We start from the raw sequence: 25,424 nt of genomic DNA on the forward strand, positions 1-25,424 counted from the left end.
AGGATTAGTTCACTTTAAAAAAAAACTTTTGCTGATAATTTACTCACCCCCATGTCATCCAAGATATCCATGTCATTCTTTCTTCAGTCGAAAATAAATTAAGATTTTTGATGAAAACATTCCAGGATTTTTCTCCATATAATGCACTTCAGTGGGAACCAAATGGTTCAAATTCCAAACGACAGTTTCAGTGCAAACTGCAAACTGTTCAAAGGGCTTTAAACGATTCCAGACAATAAATAAGGGTCTTATCAATCGAAACGATCGCTCATTTAAAAAAAAAAAAAAGTTTAAGTTTTATAAGCTCAAATGGTCGTCTTGCTCTGTTTTGTGATGCACGCATTTGTGACTCTCCTGTTCGAACTCATTTATCAAAATGAATGAATCTTTTTTCGTGTCATTTGGTTCATTCAACAAACGAAATGAACGAGTTGACTCGGGAAAAGATTCGTTCATTTTGATGAACGAGTTCGAAAAGGAGAGTCACGAACGCGCATCACAGAACAGAGCAAGGCGACCATTTGAGCTTATAAAACTTAAACTTTATTTATTTTTTTTAAATGAGTGATCGTTTCACTTGATAAGACCCTTATTCATCGTCTGGAATCGTTTAAAACCCTTTCAACAGTTTGCAGTTTGTACTGTCTGAAACTGTATTTTGGACCTTGAACCGTTTGGTTCCCATTGAAGTCCATTATATAGAGAAAAATCCTGGAATGTTTTCATCAAAAACCTTAATTTCTTTTCAACTGAAGAAAGAATGACATGGACATCTTGGATGACATGGGGGCGAGTAAATTATCAGCAAAAGTTTTTTTTAACCTTGCTCGATGCCAGTATTAAAAATCACCATTACTAAATATATAGCATGAGTAATAGCAAGAGCATAATATTCTGAATACAGCAACAGATAGACTGACGATTAGGCAGAAAAACAGACTTAACAAACCCTTGTCAAACTGCCAGTTAATATTGATTCAGTAATAGTAAGTGAGTAAAACATGCAGCAAGACCTTGGCCTTTTCGAGCTGAGTCTGAGCCTGTCTCTCAGCCTCTCTGCGTAAGGTCTCTTTATCTTCCTCCAGGGACACATCTGAGTCCGATGGCCGACTAGTGTATGAGTCCGCAGAACCCTATGGCAAGAGCAGAGAGATTTAGTTTTCATACATAAAAGAATGTTGGTAACCAAACAGTTTTGGTTACCATTGAAACAAAACATAAACAAACAGCTTCAGCAGCAGTTTATCAAACTTAATGCATCAAGAGCCATATGTGTCAGGGTAAAACCATTGACCATTTGGGATGAAAAAGAGCCAGTTAAAAGTAAACAAAGTCTTACTGAGCAAATTTTTATGTCCCATGGATAATTAAAAAGAAAGAAATACCCGGCTAAAAAAAGAAATACATTTCTGTCATGACAGATCTCTTGAGTTTGGCATGGTCGATCTGTTTTCTTGGCAAAAATAGATTTTCTGCTGGTTATTGCTGCTGCAGACCAAGTGCTTTGTAATAAGCATAATACGACATTATTATGTGAAACACATGTAAAGCTACTGCTCCGAAGAGCCATAAGAACTGCGTGTTTGCTAGCTATGTGTGCCCTTTATGCCGAGTTCACACTGAATGATTTTTTTAGCCCTCGATTTTCTCTAAAAAAGGGGTCTGCGAAAGTTTTCTGACTGAAAACTACATGGGCGATGACCTACTACAGTCAATGAGAGCAATGGGCAACGGGAAGTTTGGGGTGTATTTATAGACCAGAATATCAGTATTTTAAAAGATATATTTACAATTATATCAAACGGAAACAAAACAACATTTGCTTGACCAGCAGCACATTGCAAAATTATACAGCGCAGTCTCATCACAAGACGTCATATAACTGACGTCTTTTGACCATACGTCAACATCCGCCTTTTTAGGGTACCCTTAAACGTCGGTTAGATGACGTTATCGGATCCTAACCCTACCCCAGACCTAAACCTACCCCGTCACCTAACAGACATTAAAGGTAAAGCGTCAGTTGTATGACGGCCCGGGATCGTCATGTAACCGACGTTTAAGGGTACCCTAAAAAGGCGGATGTTGACCTATGGTCAAAAGACATCCCAAAACGTCAGTTATATGACTTCTTGGGATGAGACTGTGTTAAATTATAACTCTATTAGAACACACTGTTTTTCTTTTTCTCCTTTTCGCTGCAAATCAACGCACAGACTATCTTCTTGCATGCTATCGTTTTTAATAACAATTTCAGTCTTGCGTATGCATGATCTTACGTTATTTCCTTATTACTTCTTGCGAGTGTTTGGTTCAGAAATGGTCTTGGTGGACTCAATCCGTCTACTCAAGTATCCCCCCAAATGGATTTGGCCTTTAGACAAGTTGGCTGCCATGATGTGCATTTAAGATGGGTTTCTTTCGCTTTGTTTTTTTTAAAGGGGTGTCCCGATTATGATCTACCAGTCAGGGCTGTGTGATTAATCCAAAGCTCCTCCCTAATATGTGAAAACGATTAATGTGCAGCTAATACATGCATATCTGCCAAATAAGTGAGTGTTGTAGGCTAAAATGCAGTCTACTGTTGTTAAACCGTGGGACGTGTTGATATTAAACAGTGTTATTAAAAGCATATTAAGCCGCAAAAGAGATACTGCTCCCTAGGCGGCCTCCTGATTGTGCGTTCTGAGACGGGGCGGAACACACATAAGCAAAGTATACTGTGGTCTCCTTTACACATGCCTAATCGGTCAAATAGCCTGTACACAAATATGTCAAAATGCCGTTTTGGCAAGTATCCTCTTTAACACAGTCGGTTATATCTCAAGGTAATGTAAACACTGAGTAATGCCTGGTTCAGTGTGTGAACTGGTTGAATTGCGTGTGTCTCACGGACATTGCGTGAGACTTGAGAACCCTGCTCGAAGAGGACAGTAGGGCTGTCAATCCTCCAAAGAGAACTTGAGGTAAAATTTTGTTTTCTTATATATTTTTACTTCTAGTTTTAACGTTAGCACCATTGTCTCTCTCGTTTTGTCTTTTTTGAAAGTTTTATACGGAAAAGCTTGTGGTCCTATTGGTCAACCTCATACATGTGACGGAACCGTCGTGGACGACCGTTAAAAAAATTAAACATGCTAGTCTTTTTGTCGTGATGTCGTGAAGCATCGCAGACGCGACGTAGGTTGTCGCCCACTATGAAACACTATACGAGTTGATACGATCGAATCTTGCGTCCCGACGCCCGTTGTCGTTTACGAATCCCCACGACACCCTACGTCAATCGGATCGTGCCAAAATCGGGCTAAAATCGTGTAATCTGAACCAGGCATAAGAGCGCGTTTGTTTCAGTCTATTAGATCTGTGCTGCTCTTAAAGTGACAGCAGCCTATTAAACCAGCTCTTTATTGTTAATCAAACAACAAAAGACAAAGATAAATTCACTCACTGCTCTTGAATGAATAAACTGTTGTTTTAATAAGGATTAGTCTATATTTCATTTATACAGCAATGTTACTTTTCATTTGATTACTTCATTAAATTTCTTTTGTTTATTACTGAATACCACTGTTAGGATATCTTCCAGAAAAACCTAAGTAATTATTTATTTTATTACAAACAAAAACAACAAAAAATACTACAGAACAAATTCAGTTTCTTTGCTCGTATTGTATTGCTGAGCGTTTACATCTCTTCTGTAACTGTTTGTAAGGACTTTTTATTTATATTAATCTAGTATTAGTTTTTGAAGTATTGATCATATTTCAGTGATATTTCAGTGATGATATTTCAGTGACATTTAAAATCACTTATGAAATAAGATTTTGATAACATCACACCCACCAATAATTGTGTTAAATAATCGTGATTTCAATGTTGGGCAAAATACTCTTGATTATGATTTTTGGCATAATCAAGCAGCCCTACTACCAGTGTGGTGTTAGCTACATGCCTACATTGAAGAAAAAAAAAAAAGAATTCTGTAAAAAAGGGCCAAATTCTGACAGTAACATGCTGCAGAAAACAATGCATTCTGGGTGATTTTTGTCATTTTCGAGAAAGTAGTCTGCAGCAATATACTGTGAATTAACACCACTTCAAGTCGACACTGTGTTCCAAATCCCACCATACACCCTAATTTACTATTCCCTACATTAGTCCACTTGACTGAGTGAATAAAAACAAGAGAGTTAATTCAGACAGTGATGAACACCTTCTGTTAACAAGCAGAATCGTTGTAGGAAAGACGAACAAGAAAAGTTTTTAAAAAGTTTCAATTTCTGAAGAACTCAGCAGAGGATGATTAAACAACTCGACAAACAGCATTATCAGCTTAACTTATTACTAACCAGATTGACCATATTTCTGTCATACGTCTACAGAAGTTCTTATTAAAATGTGACAGAGGTTTAGATGTCATTTTATTTGTTTCATTTGATGTTACCATGATGGTGATCAGTGTTTGATTTAGTTGGGCTCTTGACCCTTGACTTTTGAACATTAGTTTTAGATATCTATATAAACCATTAGATATCTATATAAAGGCTAGATATCTCGTCCACGCTGCTAGCCAATGAAGGTCGACGTCTGCACCTGGCGGCCATCTTGTCACAGGCAGCTCGCTCACTCATAACATTGTGTTAATGGTACATGTACTATTTAAATAACCATAACTTGCTCAATTTTCTACCGATTTTCAAACGGTTTGGTTTGTTATAAACGTCAGAGATGTAGTTATGACACAGCATACTTATGAATAATAAGTGTATAAATAAATAATCATCCAGAATCCAGATAATTATAGCCACGTTAATAACGTTTGTAAGAAACCAAACCGTTTGGAAATCTGTCAAGATTTCAACGAGATAAGAGTATTTGTGTTCGTGCTGACCATCTTACATCAGCTTACCTGTGACAAGATGGCCGCCGGTGATGACGATAGAAACTCTGCCTTAAGACATCTAGCCTTTATATAGATATCTATGGCAGTAGCTGTCTGTAAAAAAACATCTGCTATGGCAACGGGAATGGAAACGGGAACAGATGACAATGGCTGTTTGTTAATGGTCACAATCTCCATATACTGGCCCGATTAACTGATTTCATTTATAGTCCAATATATTTATAAGAGTAATGTTTTGTATTTTTGAGTATGGTATCACTGTGATATTACAGAATAACATCAATCTGTGTTTTGACAATGAGAAAATATGAATATTTATCTTTGAAACGTATCAGCCAGACACACACAGACATCAAGAATTGATGTGTGAATCTCAACAATTTTCAAATTTTTTTCTTACATAAACTCATCGCTTTGCTTCAGAAGGCATTTACTTAGCCTCCAGGAGCCGCGTGGAGTTTGTTTATGATGGATGGATTCACTTTTTTGAGCTTCATACTGTTGGTTTAAAAGAAAGTCATTTACACCTAGGATGGCTTGAGGGTGAGTAAATCATTGGCTAATTTTCACTTTAAAGTGAACTACTCCTAAAGACACAACAGTGTTTTATACTTTATAGCAACATTGCTAGCGTGCTGTTGATACATAATATTTCGCTAACATTGCTATCTGAATTTACTATACACTGCAGCTGAACAAAAGTACTAAAATTGCTGTAAGATCACTTGAATTATGCAAATACGCAACTAAGCATATTTAAGTTTAACAAGTCAGTTAAATTGCCAGCAATGCTTTGCCACTGTATCCTCATAGCAACTGAATTGTCCACTTGCTGCTGCTGCATATATGCAATATTGCAGTTACTGCAAGCTTAATTCGCTCTAAGCATTAAACCAGGATTGTTAACATGACGCATGATTTTAACCCTTAACTATGGTTACTTCATAAGTAATTAAGGTAGACCACGCCATAATGCATATTGTAGCACAAGAAAGACTTCACTTATCTTAGATGTTGAATTTCAGAGGAATTCTGAAAGCGTTCCGCAACTGCTAAAGCAAATGCTGACCAAGTATTTGAAGGTTGAGCAGCGAGCTCATTGGCTATTGATACAGCAGGAATCAGTTGTGCCCTATAGACCATTTCAAAAGATGTAAACAACACTGGTCCAGAAATACTTCCTGTTTCAGTTTGTAACGGTTTTCTTTATTTCACATGTAAAGAAAACATCTTAAAGATGTTTGTTTAACTTTTTGATTCAATTTTAAATGTTCTGTTGGTTGTATTTTATCCCAGCTTTTATGTAGTGTTAAAAAACTGAAACATGAAGTGCTTCTGGACCAGTGTTGTTTACATCTTTTGAAATGGTCTATAGAGAATGATGTGATTGCAAAGTCAGGACCTATCCACCTGCACCACCTAAAGTTGTATTTTAAAATTTTGTTTTTACAATGGGAATACTTTTAAGTAAGTTATTTAATTGCAAACTGAATGCTTCAGACACATCACAGAATGTTAATTGTAATCAAATAAAAATTATTATATTTAAAAAATATTTTAAATGCAGTTAGATGAACTTAAAGGGACAGGGCGAGGCTGAGAGCCGTGGGATCGTAGAACTAGAACTGCACCGGCTTGAATTTGAGACTTTGTAATTTAGTGTTTAGATGTTGTTCTTTGAGTCTCTAATCTCTAAAAATCTCCATAACATGTGCGGGAGAGCTCTCTTAGTACCTAGTACCTAAAATGTACATATTAGGACCTAAAATGGACATATTAGCTCCTGAAATGTACATATTAGCACCTAAAATGTACATATTAACACCTAAAATGTACTTATTAGAACATTAAATGTACATATTAGCACCTAAAATGTACATATTAGCACCTAAAATGTACACATTAACACCTAAAATATACTTATTAGCACCTAAAATGTACATATTAACACTTCAAATGTAATATTAGCACCTAAAATGGACAAAAGTTTACCTTTTGAAAAGGTACCTTTTTTTTTCTCAAGTACGCGTTCTCAAGTTTTCGGTCAATGACGTTATCCAAACAGTTGCTCACCTGTCTAATACAGTAAAACATAAATAACATTGTTCTAGTGGTTTTGGGATATTTTAGTCAAAAAAATTACATATTGTGCCTTTAGGAGTGCTTTTTGACATACCTAAGTAGGAGAGTTGAAAACTATGTGCACAATCAATACAATTAAGCACACTTTTTCATAAGGCTAGTAATAATAACTAAACATATTAGAATGTGTGCACCTCTGTACGTATTTCTACCCCCTTTCGTGCACTCGACTTCAGAGAGAGATTCAAGGAAATGTTTAGAGATTGAACCTTAACACTGAATAGACACTATGTGAACATGAAATCATGGTAATCTAATGTCAAGCAAGGTCAGAAGTGAAATGTGGGTGTCATTCAAGAACATGCAGACAATAAATCACTCGCTGTTAATTTTCAAATGCACAACTCACTCAAACACACAGATAGTGTTGATTAAGATTTATAGCATCTTACGCCAATGTTGTTCTTGACTCGGTTTCCTGTTGCTCGTTTCAGCAGTCGTATCCAGGAGGCCTTCATCAGCCAATCCAGTTAGAGCATCTGCTCTCCTCACCATACCAACCACAAACTTCATTTAACTCTAACAACAACAACAACTATAAACCGCCCATCATCTATCAAATTATATGCAAACATCATACTTAAACCCGAGAACTGCTACTGTCAAAAATGAAATTATCGTTAAGAGGAAAAACAGCTGAATCAATTTCAGAGCAGAAGGTCCTCGTTTGATAAAGTTCACGAAGGACCTCAACAAATGAACTACTGCTGTTTTTGTAGCTTTGACTAAAACTAAAATTTAACCCAGATAAAGTCAAGTGCTACCTAATATCTTGGCAGTTGCCCGGGCTAATGTTAACAATGCTAGATGTGCTGACGGTCCGGGAAAGGAAGAGTTCTGCTGTGTTGTTGACGATGGCACACAATTCCATGTGCTTGCTCTCGATCCCTGCGCATAGTGGTGAGAGCTGCAATGGCCTATGTATTTCCTCCTAAAATGAATGAGTCTCGGTCCATCCCGCTGCAGCAACACCACCGAGCCAGGCTGTCATGCTCCTCTATGAAGAGCCCTTCCCCGCTCCCCAGAGCCCAGCACTCCGACGCTAAAATGCAAGCAGGTTTGCTGCAGTGATTTGCACCTCTAACTGCCAGATTTTCTTTCACACGTTGTCCTTCCCGCCTTCTGCATATTCCTCAGTTAAACATCAGGCATCCAGCTTTCTGTAAGCTTCAGTCTTCCTGTGTCTCTGATACGTCCTCTGTTTTGCCTCCACTCAGCCTTCTTTTCACATCTCCCACCCTCCCCATCCTCCTCGCTCTGTGCTCTGCGTTGGTCTTCAGTCTCTCCATCTGTGTGTCGTCTTCTGTGATTAATCCTGCTGCACGTTTACGTGTGTGTGTGCCTGTGTGCGAAAGCATGTGTGCTGTTTCTGCAAACTGTGCAGCTACCCTTGTGAAAAAAGTGTGCTTAATTGTATTGAATATGCACTTAAATCTGTACTTGTGGATAATGTTAATTAAACTAAGTGTAGCCTACTTATAGAGAGAACACTTTTTCTGTTTCTTACCACACTTAAAAAATATGTAATTTCAAATGAAAAGTTTTACTTGTACATTTTAAATAATTATCTATGTTTTAATAATCTTGTTGTGTTTTAAAGAAGTACACTTATTTTGATGTATTCTTTAAAACACAACAAGATTATTAAAACATAGATAATTATTTAAAATGTACAAGTAAAACTTTTCATTAACAACTTTTCATATAGCACATGTAAAGTTCTTAATAATAATAATTTATTATAATAATTATAATTTATAAACAATACCCAATTGGCGCTAAGGGGCCTAAAGTGTGCCAAGAAAACATCCCCCACACCATTACACCACCACCACCAGCCTGCACAGTGGTAACAAGGCATGATGGATCTATGTTCTCATTCTGTTTACGCCAAATTCTGACTCTACCATCTGAATGTCTCAACAGAAATCGAGACTCATCAGACCAGGCAATATTTTTCCAGTCTTCAAGTGTCTAATTTTGGTGAGCTCTTGCAAATTGTAGCCTCTTTGTAGTGGAAATGAGTGGTAAAGGTTGTGCATATTGTGGGTTCACAAATGCTTTGCTGCATACCTCGGTTGTAACGAGTGGTTATTTCAGTCAAAGTTGCTCTATCAGCTTGAATCGGTCGGCCCATTCTCCTCTGACCTCTAGCATCAAAAAGGCATTATCGCCCACAGGACTGCCGCATACTGGATGTTTTTTACTTTTCACACCATTCTTTGTAAACCCTAAAAATGGTTGTGCGAGAAAATCCCAGTAACTGAGCAGATTGTGAAATACTCAGAGCGGCCCGTCCACAGTAATAAAATATTCTACTCAAGTAAAAGTACTACTACTTCAATTAAATTTTACAAGTACAAGTAAAATTACTGATCTAAAAATTAATTTACTCATTTTTAAATGTACTCAGAGTAAAAGTATATAAAATATCACGGTTTACAGTATTAATTAATTTTTAAATAAATAAACGGTATTATTAAATTATGGTTATTATTCTCATCAGTTAAAATGACAGTTAAATTAATGAAAACATTTTTTTTTTTGAACAAATGCTTTTACTATAACAAACTCAAAATCAGAGAATTAATGTTTATTTTTATGATTTAATCCAAATATATTATCAAAAATAGTGGTAATCAAATGTAAATTTAAACGTGTGTCCTTTTATTTTCAGTCACTCTCGACGTCACGTCGGTGACTGATGAATTGAAATCCCCTACCGAAGTGCCACAGCTGCTGACTCCATCCAGCGTCCTGTGTAAACCTCCTACTCGCTCTTACCTGATTGGACAGGACTTACACAGAGAAGTTCATCATTGCTGTTCTGACTCAGTGAGACTATTGGATAACACGGGGAAAGCGTGTCCTTTTCATTGGAAAAGGAACACTGAGGAAGCCACATCCTTCCCCGAAGGAGACATGTGGAGATAACATTTGGACCTTGTGGGGTTGTTTGCATATGGAATTACTAGGGGTGACAGCAATCTCCTAAGAGATGGGTTCTCCCAAGGAAGAGACAGGCTTTCGGTTTAGGAGCAACCATGGAAAAAAAGCAACATATTGCACCCAGTCTCCCAGCACCTGGTTCTCAAGGATTCAGCGGGATATAGGCCTGGCACCAGACGCTCCGCCAAGTCCAACTGCCGAGGGCGACAGAGGACTCAACAGGTTTTTCACTCTGGAGACATGAACGCAACTGTAGGCACAGCAAGCCGAAAAGAGACGAGCCTCTCGATATTTTTACCCATTTGAGGTGAGAACACAGGAGGAAACCAGCTCTACACGTAGGCTATAGAACCTAGCTAAAGTGTTTGGGCAACGCAGTCTCATCCCAAAAAGTCATATAACCGACGTTTTGGGACGTCTTTTGACCATACGTCAATATTCGCCTTTTTAGGGCCCCCTTAAACGTCGGTAGATGAGGTTATGGGATCCTAACTCTACCCCAGACCTAAATCTAACCCTAAACCTAACCCGTCACCTAACTGACGTTAAAGGTAAAGCGTCAGTTGTATGACGGCCCGGGATCGCCATCTACCGACGTTTAAGGGGGCCCTAAAAAGGCGGATATTGACGTATGGTCTTTTTGGGATGAGAATGTGTTGGTTTGGGTGTCCCCAGCCCACAGCTCTACAAATATCTGTTAGCGAGGTGCTACGTGCCACCACACAGGAGGATGCAACACTTCTTGTTGAGTGAGCTCACAGCCTGAGCAGGCAAGGCACATCTTGTGCTTTGTAAGCCAACGCGTATCCACCATCCAGTGGGCCATCCTCTGCTTGAAGACAGCCTTTCCCTTCTGCTGCCCTCAGAAACAGACAAAGAGCTGGTCTGAGGTCCAGAAGCTTTGAGTTCTGTTTACGTACCGTCGCAGAGCGCGGATGGGACAGAGCAAAGTGTCGCCGAAAAGGCCACCTTGTGTGATGGGAGTATCGAGAAAACGTACTTTAACGACCTCTCGCACCTCTGCAAGGCCAGCCAGGGGGCGCTTCTGGATCGTCTGGCCGAGGGCCTGCGCCGTGACTTGATCACGGTCAGTCAACATGCGGAGCTCAACCCCGGGTCAGAACTACCCTTGTGCAATAAGAGCGCCTTGGCTTAGCATGCAGGATGGAGGTGGCCTGCCAGAGGCATAGCCACCCCACCGTCAAGGGTAGTGAGAGAGGTGAAAACTTTTATGCAGAATTTGGCACTTTTGGCATTCCATTTTTGGCATATTTAAAAGGGCCAGCAATCCCATCCAGAGGCTGCACAGTTTGTGATACGTTAGAGGGGGTGGGGCCCTATGAAGGTTGGTTCCCAACCTTGGAGAAGACCTCACCACTTAGGTCTCCCAAGCTATTTTACCAAAGTAGACCCTACAACAGAGAATGCTCACCTAGAGCACGGAGCGAGTGCTGGGTTGCCGTGACAACCCGCACTGCAGCCCAGCAGGGCAACGGCACACGACACGTTGGGGAGCGAGAGACCCCATGATCCCATGCTTTCCCAAAGTGTCGAGCAGACCTGTGGCTGTCCTTTTATACACAAGCTGTGGCTGGCTAACAACAGACCCAAGCTTTCCGGAGAAAGAAGAACATTTACTTACGTATTTTTGGGGAATATTTGTTCTTTTAAGAGTAGATTTTATTGTGGGTACTTTAACTCGAGTGCATTTCTACTGAAAAATCTGTACTTTTACTTTGTTACGCTGGGCAATGTTCCTCTAGTCACTTTATTTTAATGCAATGCATGATACGAAACGCATAATTTATTCCAAGTGCGCCATCTCTTCTTTTCTGGGGCACGAGCGATGCCCTATTCACAAATGAGAAATGAATCACTCTTTTGAGTCAATTCTTTTCAAAGACTTGATCAAACAAGTAAGCAAAACTGTCTAAATTGGTTCGCGAATCTGAGTTTGAATTATTTGTTCAGTTTCCTGCACGCACTAAATCGTCTGAAGTAGTTTTTCACTTGGGAGTCGTAACAGGAAATTAAGCGTTGGATGAAGTGGTCGTGGACCAACAGTCAATTTAAAGCAAATCTGCAAAAGTTCAGCGAGCGGCTAAAAGGTTAATGCTCTACCGTGAAAATAGCTTACCATCTACACTAACCAACTAAGCCCCCGTTTACACAATGGGAAAACGCAGATATTTCTCTGCATTTTGCCCTCTCATTTACACGAAAACGCCGTTTTTATCACAGAAAACGATTATTTCTAAAAATTCCGGGCAAAGTGGAGATTTCTGAAATGTGTTGCCGTGTAAACTGGGAGAAACGCCGTTTTAGGTTTTCGCTTGTCGATTCTGAGGATTCTGATTGGCTTGCATGGCTTTATCCTTAACCCCTACACTGCCGCCAATAGGTTTGGCATAGTTATGATGGCGCTCGACGGCGTATTTATGCGGGTGTGTGAACGATGTTATTTTTGAAAACGGAGAGGGGGAAAATATTCGTTTTGCTATATACAAGGCTTTGTGTAAACGTGGCCTAATAGTGTTATCAAAACAAAATAGCAACTATACCATGGCTTCCACAAATCTTTGAGTTCTTTTGAGTATCATGACATTCTACATGGGACTTGTACGTGAGCTACCGAGCAAGTTTACTATATCAGAAAAGCTGTACAAATGGAGTTGATGATGTGATGCAACCATCAAAATGTATTAGTTTACAAATCATGCATAATGTGAAAATGTTTTGAGGTCGTAACACATTATTGCACAAGGAAATGTGTGAAAATAAGTTGTTATTAATCTAATTTCTTCCTTGGTAATCATGATTTCTGTGAAAAGGAATACAAATTGGTGTTTTACTGCCTCTAATGTTCATTTCAGCTGGAAACTGTAGTAGCTTGTATGCATGTTTTTGGCAGAAAAGTTTGGCAGAAATGCGGGTATTAGCATGTTTTTTCCAATGAGACCATTGTTCCTATTATTTTATCCCTTTTAATTGTCTCACTCACTCACTCACACACACAATCACATAGTCTCAGCTGTGCTCCTCAGGCAATTTGGAGAGCGTGAAACACACACACAGACACCCAAAATCACTCGGATGTGTTCGACCATGTTGCACTCTGTCAGTTTAAATTAGAACACCACACGCCAATGTGGATAATTACACATATTGACTAAATCCCAAAGATTTACACACACACACACACACATTGTGACAGTCACTATCTTACATCTATGATTTCCTTTCTCTTACACTTATTAAGCCGTTTAATTTGTTGTGTAGTTATTTGTCCTCGAGATGACTATGGCAAAACATATTTTACCAAGAATTATCTCTGTCTAGAAACCTACAAAATCACATGCTACCAATGCACAAATTTACATTACAAGTGGAGCACCCATTAACTGCATTAAATTGTATTTTCCACACCTTTTCACTAAACAAAGATAAATAAATAAAAAATGTATATTAAGAAAACAATAAAAAATGCATGATTGTATTTACGATTCTTGTTTTCGGCCTATATGCCGAACCCAATAGGAAATGTGTATGAATGTTATAACTAGTCTTAAAAGAAAAAGTAGAAAAAGTGATCCAGACATTACAGATGAATTTCGAGTTATTATTCCTTGAGTTTTATCATTCCAAGCAGTTGCAGACACTTCTTTAGAATCCTGAAGTTCAGTGAGTCTATGTACTATGGCCTACGAAAGCTCTATTTATTCTATACATGATGTTGAAACCCATCGCATACGTAGTTAAGACAATCACATCTTTGCAGTCTCTAACACATTCACACATCAATGCAAGTTTGTGAAAAAAGTCTTCTGGAAACTTTCAGGAAATGTGTTATTCCCACCCACAAAATCCTAGCCTCGAAAATTCCAGAAAGGAGCCGTGCATTGTTTAAAAAAGAACAAAATGGAAGTTGAACGTCACAAAGACTGACAAAAACTAGTGTGTAAGCAGCTTAAAACTGATATTTGGGACTCACCAAATCAGACTCCTCGCTGGTTGAGAGGTACATGTCTATGAACATCTGTCTGTGTGTGTGTGTGCGCAATATGTGTGTGTCAGAGAGCACTACTCCACCCAGTTGCTCTACAAACAGTCCTAGTAAGAGAAGGGGGGAGAAGGAAGAGCGGTTTCCTCTCGCTCTTGTGGGCTGAGTTTGAAGGGGCTCAAATATGTGCTTGTAAAATGAATGGTCTGTTAGTCTACATTCTCTCTCCTCCCAAAAGCACGTCAAGTTGCTCTACTAAACCCAGAATTCTCTCTCTTTCCCACGCTAAGAAAAAAACCCACTGTGACAGTCCATCCCACAAACAACCCATGCTCTCTCAGACATGCACATAACTACATGTGGAGTCACACACGTACCAAAGGTTAGTAAAAACTATTTAATGCAAATAAGGGAGACTAAATAAACTCATTAAAGTGACAGCGCTATAATTCATTGATACAGATTTGGGATGTATCTGAATACTATTAATGCATTACGTATTCTGATTCCAGTCCTATTTAGCCCTTTTATGTTGTTTTGAGTACAAAATTATACAGACGTGAAAGAAAATAAAGTGAGAAACGCTGTTGTACTCTTGCTCTCCCTTTCCTAGCGTTGCCAAACTCCTCACCCTAAAAATTGCCCTCATAAGTGGTTTTGTGAAAAGTGTTATTCATAAAAAAAACAACATTTTTTTTTTCCTCTCAGTGTATAACAAAGTACAGTAAAGCATTAAAGCCCCATTATATTATTTTTTAAATTTTGCTCTCGGGGTCCCCCTACAGTTGGGAAACAGTATTGTCTTCTACTACTGTCGTAAAATCTGTCATGGTTACACTACGGAATACACGTGTGCGTTTGTTGAAAAGTGATACCCCCGAACTCTGCAGAAGGAAGGAGTTCTCACATCTTGGGCAGACTCCAGTGTTGCGTGTGAAATGTCTTCATCCCAGGTACATTGGCATATATTTCAGCATGTATGTAGACTATAGTGTCATGGGCTTTATTTTTATCAAACGTCAAAAGATCGCGTAGCTCACTTTTACAAGCCAGCGTTTTTATAGTAACGTTAGCCTATTGTCTACTGTTTTACATAATGGATATGCTAATTTAATTCAATGTTTGTTGGTAGATAATAGCCATATTGTCAATATTATAATTTCAAGCTACCATAGATGAATCTTCATATTTGAAAAATCTATTTGCAAATCGATTATTTTGTCCGTCTAATCATGTATTATTTACTTTCAAGAATGTATGTAGCCCCTACCAAACTCAGTAATCAGTATACTTTCACGTCTCGAGCTGGCGCGAGCTGCCCGCCCCGGCTCTACGGGGATGCTTGAGTGTGTTAAGTGCCCTTAAAAGAAAGCAATGCAGTCTACACTGGATGCGGCAAGGGACGAAGCTATACAACACATTACCAACAGTAAACTGATCACGCGCGCGCGCTCTGTTTCTGACGCACTTCTCACGTTTGCTAGGCGGGGGAAGATTGATGCACCGGACCGGAGTTGGGGGACTTTGTTACGTTTTTGTGGAGTAGTATTACAAATTAATGTATTTAAAATAGTATTAGTATAAAAAAAATCACTCGTTCGCTCATTTTGGCGTACGCAAAAAAATTTACCTTTAGTAGCGAGGACCTCTTGGATCGGTCGGGCACCCCTCCTCCTCCTTTGGCTCACACCAGCGAGCTAAAGCTGGACCAATATTGATTCTCGTCCAGCCTTTCATTTAGCCACTCTCTCTTTTTTTCTTTCTACTGTCCTCCGAAAAAACCTTTGGCTTGGCTTTACTTGCTGCTTCAGCCATGACAGCATGCAGAGGGGGGGAAAAAATGCATGTTGGGCTCTCGCGAAAGGCTTTCTGAGGAAGTGGGAGAAGTGACGTATGCCGTAAAGCAGTTGAATTTCTTATTTCTTTTTGTGCTCGGGTTCCTACCCGCACTTCGAACTTATTTTGTAACTTTGAAGGCAGGGCAGGGCATCCCTTACAAAAAAGTATTCTTCAAATTCTTTGTAAGGAACTTTGCATAAAGGTTAAACTAAGTGTATTGTAAAACAAATTGTTAATAAAACAATTTTTTACAAGAAAATACTTTAATGTTACTTGCAATTATTTTTTTTACAAATCCAAGGTATTACTAATATACTGTACTTTTAAGTGTATTTCAATATGGCACTTTTGGCCTTCCATATTTGGCATATTTAGAAGAACCAGCAATCTCATTCAGAGGCTGTACATCTTGTGATACGTTAGAGGGGGTGGGGCCCTAGGAACTAAACTGGCCCACTTTTAAATGTATAATAATTTATACTTTATAACATTCGGAGATGGACTACTTTTGACCTGCAAAATTCCCGCCACCAGAATCACTAACTGCTAAAAGTGAGTGAGTGGTACAAAACCTTTCTTTTTAATAAACTTTGTGTACACAAACAATGAATTCAATGCTCAAGTTCATGTGTAGAGGCTCTGGTGATACTTTGAGGACACATACAACGATATATATATAAAATAAGAGCCAAAAAAAATATATTGCACAATTATTTTTAATCACGTTATCTGTTTTTAACACTAACATAATTGTTACAGTAAGTCTGATCTTTTGATTGTTTGAGTTTTGATTTGGATTTCCTGTTCAGTTTCCTGTGTTAGTTAATGGGTGTGTCTTTATCAGCTTCCTTGTTTAGTAGTCTGGGCACTGATCAGGTAGCCGGAATTTTTTTTTTTTTCTCAATTGCAAAATCCTTCCAGTGCACTAAAACGTTCGTTCTCTAAAAAGTCCCACAATGCACCATTAAAACCAGGGACCATCAATGCTATGTTCCCTTAACGGAAGTTCAAAAGTGCGAAACATACATCACAAGAGCCAACTCACTACACATAATCACACACAAGAGAGGTTTTCTAAAATACAAACCATTATTCAATTATTTGTCAGCATAAACATACATTGCAAGACAGGTAATGAACATAACCGTCTAAGAGGGAATTTTGGTGGCTGATCAACTTGAGTGACATAGAGCCAGTTCTCCTCCTTGTTTTGGTCCTTGAATAACCTCCTCCCAACCAGACCAACACAGTCTCATAAAAGTGCGTATCTATACCATGACTGTCATTTTTTCGGGGAATTTATACGGCAAAAATGTTTTTTGCGTGCATATGCTACGCACTGAAAACCCCCTGGGTAGGTTGAGGGGGAAGGGGGGAGGGGAGTTCGTACTTATTATACGCCAAAAAGTGCGTATCATATGCAGGCGGAAAACGCGTAACATATACACGAGAAATGACATTCGTGCTATATAGATACGAACTTTCATGAGATCGGGCTCACCAGACCCATCCTGCTGTTTAAATGTTTCAGTTCCAACTGATGTCTTTCCCATCAATCTTCAAGCCTGTTTTGTTACCAAACACCCAAGCTTGTTTCGTCGCCCCGCACCATGTCAACCATCTGTCTCCCACTTCCAACATCTCTGCCTGTCCCATATCGGCCAAGGAGGCTGTCTGTGAACTCTCTGTCTGTCATGTATCAGTCAAGGAAGCTTTCTGAGAACTCTGTCTATCATGTATTGGCCACGGAGGCAGTCTCATAAGCGTTTTGCTATTCATTTCTTCAGTCCTGTCTCCGCTGGCTCTCTTCAGCTCCTCCTTCGTTGGCTGCTCCTAGCAGCTCTGATCTGCATTGGACTTCCAGTTAACCAGCTCCGCCCTGGTGTGTCGACCCCCTGGCTCCACATTGAACAACCGTGTCCCACCATCTACCTCGGCCTGTCGGCATCATCCTGGTTCCTCGCTCACTCGGCTCCACCTGAAACCATCGTCCTTATGACTCCACCAAGCTCCCTAGTCCCTCTGGCTCCATCTTGGTCAGTTGTGGCTCTGCCTACACCACAGACTTCCAGCCGTTGGAGGAGCCTGGCGGAGCTGAAAGGCTTTGTCTCTCCACCTTTCAGCTCAGTCGTGCTCCTTCTTCCCTCTGGCTCCACCTCAGTCCACCATGGGCACTCATCATTATGGCTCTGCCTTGGCTTCCAGGTTCTTTGGTGTTGCCCGGGTTTTCGGCTCCGCTTGGGTCTCCACCTCCACCAGCTCCGCCTCTGTCAGTTGACTATCTAGTTCGTCTTCCTGGTAGCATGGTTTAGGGTCAATTCCTGGCTCCTCCTGCTGTCCTCTCTTCCCTAGATCTTCCCTGGTCCTGGATTGTCTCCTCTGCCAGCACCTCATCCTCTGCCTAAGCCCTCTCATGCCTTCTTCTGTTAGACATTTTTGTTAACGTGGCTAATGTTACGTTTGATCTGAGTGTGTTTTGTTTGAGTTGAACTCTCAGTTCGTTTTTGCACTGTGTTCTGATTTAACCCAAATTAAAACTAATCAGACTGTTACTCAGCTAATACAGTTATCCTTTGTTTCTCTATTTACTGAGTTTACGATCTGATACAATCTAGACATTACACCAACATTCTTATGTTGCATATTTTTTATATATACATAGCATATTTTTTGTATGGTGTCTATAACATGAAAGTCTTATTAAAGAAGACTAATGTTGTACTCCTAAGACAAAGAGTATATGGTTACTTAGATGCACACCAACATGTGCACACACTCAAGTTTCTCCCTTTCTCACCCTAGCCCCAACAATAAGTCTCTAAAAATATAAATATATATGGCCATTACAAATGAAACAGAGACCATTTGCTTACCTTGACCTTCTTGGACATGTTCACTGTCTAACAGTGGGGAAAAAAGGATGGTTACTACTGCAACTGTCTGTCTGATCAATAATTCAGGTTTGAATTCACAATGACTAAATGTAGTTTCCAATTACAGTTATCAGGTTAGTGAAAGACACTATGTTAACAAACAGCAATCACAAAAAAACTGTTTGTAAATTCTTGTTAATGACGGAATGTAAGTGATTTGTCAAAGCAAAATTACCATATGCTTTAATGTTCAAAAAACACATTTTTGAAATATTTTTTATTATTGCAGCACCTCTCTTCCCATCTGTCAGTAACGATCTGGGGTGCGTTTCCCGAAAGCATCGTTAGCCAACTATGGTCGCAAGTTGGTCGCAATTTGAACTTGCGACCATAGTTGGCTAACGATGCTTTCGGGAAACGCACCACTGCACCACTGCCTATAAGAAGCCCCTCCTTCCAAAAAGCACAATGTGCTCTGATTGGTCGGCTGGACCAGTGTGTTGTGATTCAGACTGATCTCATTAAGTAGCGTGTGTATGCCACGCCAATTCGTATTTCCATTTTTGGCGTGCTATCAAGACGCATAATCGCCTTTCAGCGTGTTTATGAACGCCATTGACTTAACGTTATATAAATATATGACTTACCTCAACCCCGTCCCTAAACCTAACCGTCACTGGGGTTAATGGTTAATTTGACTGCGTGTACAGACACGCGGAATGACGCGGACGTTAATGGCGTAGACATACACGCATACACGCGGATACACGCGCATAGCTCAAAATGCATAGAGATAACACGCCACCTGACTCGAAAGTGGTGTGTATGTTTACGCAAAAGTCATGATGTCATGTTGTGTGATTGGTGAGCATGTTTGGGAAATGTCACCTCCCTAACCAGAACTGCGAGTTTCAACAAAGCGCTAATGCAACTCAACCACTTTTTACATTTATTTTAAATAAGACTATTTGCAAAATCAAACTTGATTACAAAACCTTGCTACTAGTGTGGCCTTAAACTTACCATTATGCAAATGAAATGCACTTACTTGTGGTGGGGTGGGGTATGTGATTTTCTTTTTTGACTATTTTTGTCAAAATCACTTAAAATCCTATTCCTAACCCTCTTACAGCCACTGAGTTAGAAGCACTGACGTGAAAATTAAGCAATTTAATTATAGGTGGAGCGGGCAGGACTCAAAAAACTCCAGCCAATCATTTCCAAGACCATCTAGAATCATTGGACCGAAAATGTGTCAATTGGGTCAATAACCCAAACAAATGGCCGGAGGTGTCGTTTCCAGATTCTGTTATCTGGTTGAATCTCCAGATAAGATATCGCGGTAGCTACTGGTAACATTAGCCTATAACTCAATCATATGTTGCAGAGAGAACACTTTTGTGTTTCTTAACACTTAATAACACTTTAAAATAAGTAAATTTTAAGCCATTATATTTGAATAATATTTTTGTTGTGCTTCAAAAGTACACTTATTTTGATGTGCTGACAATAATACTAAAACATGTAAGTACTTAATTTTACTTTTAACCAGTGTTATTTGATATTCAAGTTAAAGTTTGAAATATGTCTATTGTACTAAACTGCAAATATATAAATACATTACATACATACTTTTCAATAGAAATTACATTAAAATGTATTTTAAATTTAACATAAATGGTTGCCAGTACATTCAGCAGTACACTTTAACTATATTTCACTGACAATGGGCTCTATGCACGGCGTTATTTCCGGTGAAGGTGTAAGGATGCTCGATAACTTCCGCCGATCGTAGAGTCCAATGCAATACCGAGAATTTATATTGAATTTTATACTCCATGGTTATAGTAAAGAAACATTAGTCACAAAAACAGACAAAACAGACACCCCTCGTTTTGTTTATGCTTCTTTTTAAAATTATATTAAATAAACATAACTATATATAAAATTACATCTAAATGTATTAAAGTTTTGTTTCAAAGACGGGAGGACAGTCAATTTTGAAGACTCTGCCGTTTTCCTCGGTTTTCCACCGCTTTAATCTCCCCAACCGGAAACTGACGAGCATCCTTGCGTCAAATGCTGAACTTATGCGTGCATATAGCCCATAGAAGTAATTATAAAATTTAATTACCGTAATTTTAATTAATTTTAATTTAATTTACAATTTTATTTAATTTTAATTAAGTGCATCAAAAAAGTTCAGCTAATTGCATTTAATATCAATTTAACAATACATTTTCACTTCATTGCAATTAACATTTACATTGACCAATTGCATTGCAATCAATAATTATCAAATCCACATTCTGAGCTCATGGTGCTTAGATTGTATAATCAGGACCATGAATGGGGTCAATGGTTTTGGATACAAATAATGCAGATAGTGCTCAGGTATAGAGGAATAGTGTTTAGATGAAGAAGTAATCATGGATGTGGAAATAGACATACGAGTTCCACTGGGACTTGCATAACAGGATAGCAGCCACCACTGGTATGGGGACCCCAGTTATCAGACAGCTTAAATAATATGGCTGTCAATCAGGGCTTAAGTGGCCTAAGTCCCAGATATGTTGGTCCCTTCAACATCCTAAAAGAAATCAATCCAGTGAGAAAGTTCCTAGACAATGAGATTCTTTGGCATGAGCTTCTGTGGCATGCAGTTCTCTCTCCAGCCCACCAGAGAGAGCTCTCGCCTAAATTGTAGTCCAAAGCCTCAGTTTGTTATATTGTACATTTTGAGAATGTCATATGTTTTTTTTTCTTTGTTAGATTTATTTATTTATTGTTTATTGTAATAAGAAAAAGTTTAATGCAAAAAAAAAGTACTTGGTTGGTATACATCCTGTTTGGAGTGAATGTATGTTGTCCTGCTTTCCATACTTGGACACAATGAGGATGGAGCACAACCTTCTTAAATAATAATACATAAAGTATAAAGAGACTAGATATTGCTTACTGTATATCTAAATATGCTAGTACATTTCTTAAAATGTACGCAGGTATTGGACCTGCAAGATGGATAAAAGTAATATTTCAAATTAAATATGTCATCATTTGTTTTAATCTCACTAACTACAGGGTAAAAAATGTTTAAAAGAAATAGCAGATCAGGAAAGGTTGCTACATTTTTAAAATGTCTATTTGCATATTTTATGTACTTGTCTGACTAGTTTTGGAGTAAAGAAATAACCTTTTCAGTTTGTTCAACAAGGGTTTACTCAACTATGCTCATTAAATTTGAATAAACCTAACCGAAGGGAACACTCCAATTGTGACTTTTAACATAACAAATCTGTTACAACAATATCTTATTGGAAACACTACATGCATTCTGAATCGGTTAATTCGGAATAACGCATGCTCTGACCCAGTGATCAAACAGAGCATGTTAATTGGATCCTCAACACCAAGCTTGATATTGCAAGTCATAGTCATTGCTGTTTATTTTATGTTGCTCACACTAAATTTCATGTGAATTTTTTCAATATTTATTTTATAGCTGAATCAACCTTTGACTCAATGGAAGTTGGATTTTTTTTATTAGGCCACAGTGCATTTTTTTATATATATATATATACTAAATGACTTCAAATGGGTATCAGAAAAAATAAGCCATGCTTGCTTTGGACTGTCTTCCGATTTTTTTGAACTCTGCTTTTTGCATGTCATCTTCTTTTCTGCTGACTGCTTTGAAACTGCTTTTATTTTGTATTTATTTATTTATTCATTCATTGCAGAGAATGCTGTCATGTCCCGGATGGAAATCAACCAGAAATAATGTAAACTTGCCCTTATGTGTCCTTACTGTGTCTGTTTATCTTAAAAAACACATACAACTATATATATATATATATATATATATATATATATATATATAAAAAATCCATTAAACCAGTGGTTCTCAAACTTTTTTCGTCACACCCTAAACCTTTAAAAAAAAATCTGGCTGTTTTACTGTATTTCTGATTAAATAAAATCAGCACTGGTGAAATGGGGAACTTTAAAAACACTAAAATTCTTACTAACCCCAAACTTTTGAACAATCTCCTGTGCAGCATCCACCTGGATGATGTGACGGCAGCTCCAAAACGCCCACCACACATTAGTTTCATGTAGGAACTACATGATTGATTTCCATTACACGAGTGTAGATGTTAAAACTTCATGCTGATTTGTCCTCGGCTTTCGCCAAACTTCTCACAACAAATCTGTAGACGACTTGATACTTATAAAATAGGCCTACATTAAACATGAGGAAGACATTACCGTGGACAATCAAACGAGGGGTGCTTGCTAGCATCACAATCCCTTCAAAATGTCGTTGCTGTGGCACAATCCTGCAAAAATAATATCTGTAGAATAAGACTCAACTGTTAACAATCTTTACTATGGTAGCACAGAGTCAAAATTTGGACACTAATTATCCCTTGCCCCCATCGATTTATCTTAGCTTAGGAAGTGCACATTTGTTAACGTTTTGTTAAAAATTGTTATCATGACTTCGAGTCACTTTGTGTACACTCACAAAGCACTTCAGCTTAGGCACACATGTACACCTCCTTATTCATGCAATTATCCAGTCAGCCAATCATGGGGCAGCTGTGCAATGTATAATCATTCAGATAGATGTCTTCTTCTTTTATTTTAATGGTGGGCTGGTGTCAAAAGCACATCAGATACAGGTCAGGAGCATGCATAGACTGTATATAAAGATGATGGACGACACGACAGTTCCCCAAAAATAAATCCAAAATATCTTGGTCGCCCCCTGGTGGCTGGCTGCAGTATAGGTCATAAAACCCGCCCACTCCATCTTAGCAGAAAGGACATGTAAAATACATTTCTGTCATTTCAGGCAGTTCTTATCACACCAATGTACCGTATTTTCAAGTGTCTGTTTTCTGATAAGTTTGGTTTTAATTAGATATTTGATGCTATTGGGAGCTGTGTTCGAAATCGCCCTCTATACCCTCATTCACTATCCCCTACATTACTCAACCAATATAATCCACTTAAAGGAGTGAATGAAAACGAGTGAGCAAATTCGAACACTGAGTGCGCCGGAAGGACTGATGCTTTTAGCGTACAAGTTTGAATAAATATTGCACAAGCTCTCAAATTCACATCTACGTGCTCTCGAGTTTTGCTACTCTATTATACCACACCTTTATTTAGGAAATTATTCAGGAACATTTTTCCATTTTCACATATCAAAATTCCAGTCCAGAAAGTTTACCTGAAATTCTTGTCTTTGAGGTACCACACCAACTCCAGGCTGGTGAAGAAGTTGTCGGCAAAAATGGCTGTGGTGGTGGAGGAGGACATGGTGGGGCCAGGACGGAGACTGTCTGGCTGGTGACACCCATGGTTTGTTGTTCAGACGTCATGGGGACACAGTGGGTCTCCAGCGTAGTTTTGCCCTAGTATAGCAAGTCATGAATAAAGCCATCCTTAGAAGCCCTGGCAAGCAACTTAAATCCCCATTTTCTGGCATGTTATTGATGTATTACCTCAGGTTTCCAGCTGTCTTGCCTTTGTAGGCAACTATAACCACATCCACAGACTGTTTGGGGGTCTGTGGTTCACTCCTGAAGGCCTTAACCAGGAGCACGAACAGTGGCCGGACTTTGAAGAATCCGTCGATGGTTCCAAGGATCTGGGTGTTGTCGTTAAAGTGGACAAGCCTTCACATCAGCCTGAACCTCTTAGACGACATGAGGTTTGCAACTTGAGGGACTCTCTGGTGCCCAGTAGTCATCAATGGAGGGCAGCTCAGAAATACCCATGTAGAGTAGGATGGCCACAAAGGTTGTCATCTATTCTTCAGTGGTTTTAAAGGTGGCCTTCTGGGTTGCATACAAGTTGGTTTGGTATGTTATATGCTATATTATGATGACATGGGGGCTGAAGTACCTGCTGAAGGAGTCTCAATAAAATCAGGGGGAAAGTGCTGGTACTCAGGCAGGGGATGGTTGTCCAAGTCAAGTCTTCTTCCAGGTGGTTAGCCTGGCTGCTGGCTTCCCCTTCTTGGTGGGCCCCTTTGCTTGGGGAGCTGAGTGGTCTTCATCCTTGTTCTCATCATTGTCATCCTTGTCCTCAACCCCCTCCACTGCAGGCTGCACACAATCCTTTTTGGCAGAGGGGCCCATGTCACTCGGGCATGAAGTGTCCAGGTTGTGGGTAAGTGGGATGAAGTCGGGGTCTGCCATCGTTTCACTTGATAAGACCCTTATTCCTCGTCTGGAATCGTTTAAAGCCCTTTCAACAGTTTGCAGTTTGTACTGAAACTGTCTTTTTGACCTTGAACCGTTTGGTGCCCAGTAAAGTGCATTATATGGAGAAAAATCCTGGAATGTTTTCATCAAAAACCTTAATGTATTTTCGACAGAAGAAAGAAAGACATGGACATCTTGGATGACATGGGGGTGAGTAAATTATCTGCAAAAGTTTTTTTAAAAGTGAACTACTCCTTTAAAGGCACTTCCACAAGCCTTGTGTGTATCATTTGGTCACACCACAGCAGGGTGTCACTGTGGCCTCAAAGCTTCAGCACTGCCACTCTGAACTCGATTGCTATGTCTGAGGTAAAACCATAGACTGTAAAACACACCCCCTCATTAGCATACAGAGGAAGACATGTACTAATAAATAAATGCAGAAATAAATAAATGTGGAAATAAAGAGAAATAAATAGATGTGGACATAAATGCATATA

General features: G+C 39.1%; 2 protein-coding genes across 4 annotated transcripts in view; one reads left to right on the forward strand and one right to left on the reverse strand.

The window, feature by feature from the left end:
* cacnb2a (calcium voltage-gated channel auxiliary subunit beta 2a) overlaps positions 1–14,272 on the reverse strand; it is a 49,983-nt gene extending 35,711 nt beyond the window's left edge. The window contains exons 1-2 of one of the 3 annotated variants that reach the window (XM_089123716.1): positions 13,986–14,272; positions 1,014–1,133 (exon numbers count right to left, since the gene is read on the reverse strand). In XM_089123716.1, coding sequence (XP_088979842.1) covers positions 1,014–1,133; positions 13,986–14,030 — 165 coding nt within the window. In that variant the 5' untranslated portion in view covers positions 14,031–14,272. Of the gene's footprint in view, positions 1–1,013; positions 1,134–7,437; positions 8,455–13,985 lie in introns of those variants that run through there. The other 2 variants (XM_089123698.1, XM_089123741.1) reach the window with 2 other exon arrangements.
* lrp4 (low density lipoprotein receptor-related protein 4) overlaps positions 1–25,424 on the forward strand; it is a 156,613-nt gene that overhangs the window by 3,150 nt on the left and 128,039 nt on the right. The gene's annotated exons all lie outside the window — the stretch shown is intronic.

Source organism: Pimephales promelas, chromosome 1, assembly GCF_988280905.1.
Source record: "Pimephales promelas chromosome 1, fPimPro1.hap1.1, whole genome shotgun sequence".
NCBI lineage: Eukaryota > Metazoa > Chordata > Actinopteri > Cypriniformes > Leuciscidae > Pimephales > Pimephales promelas.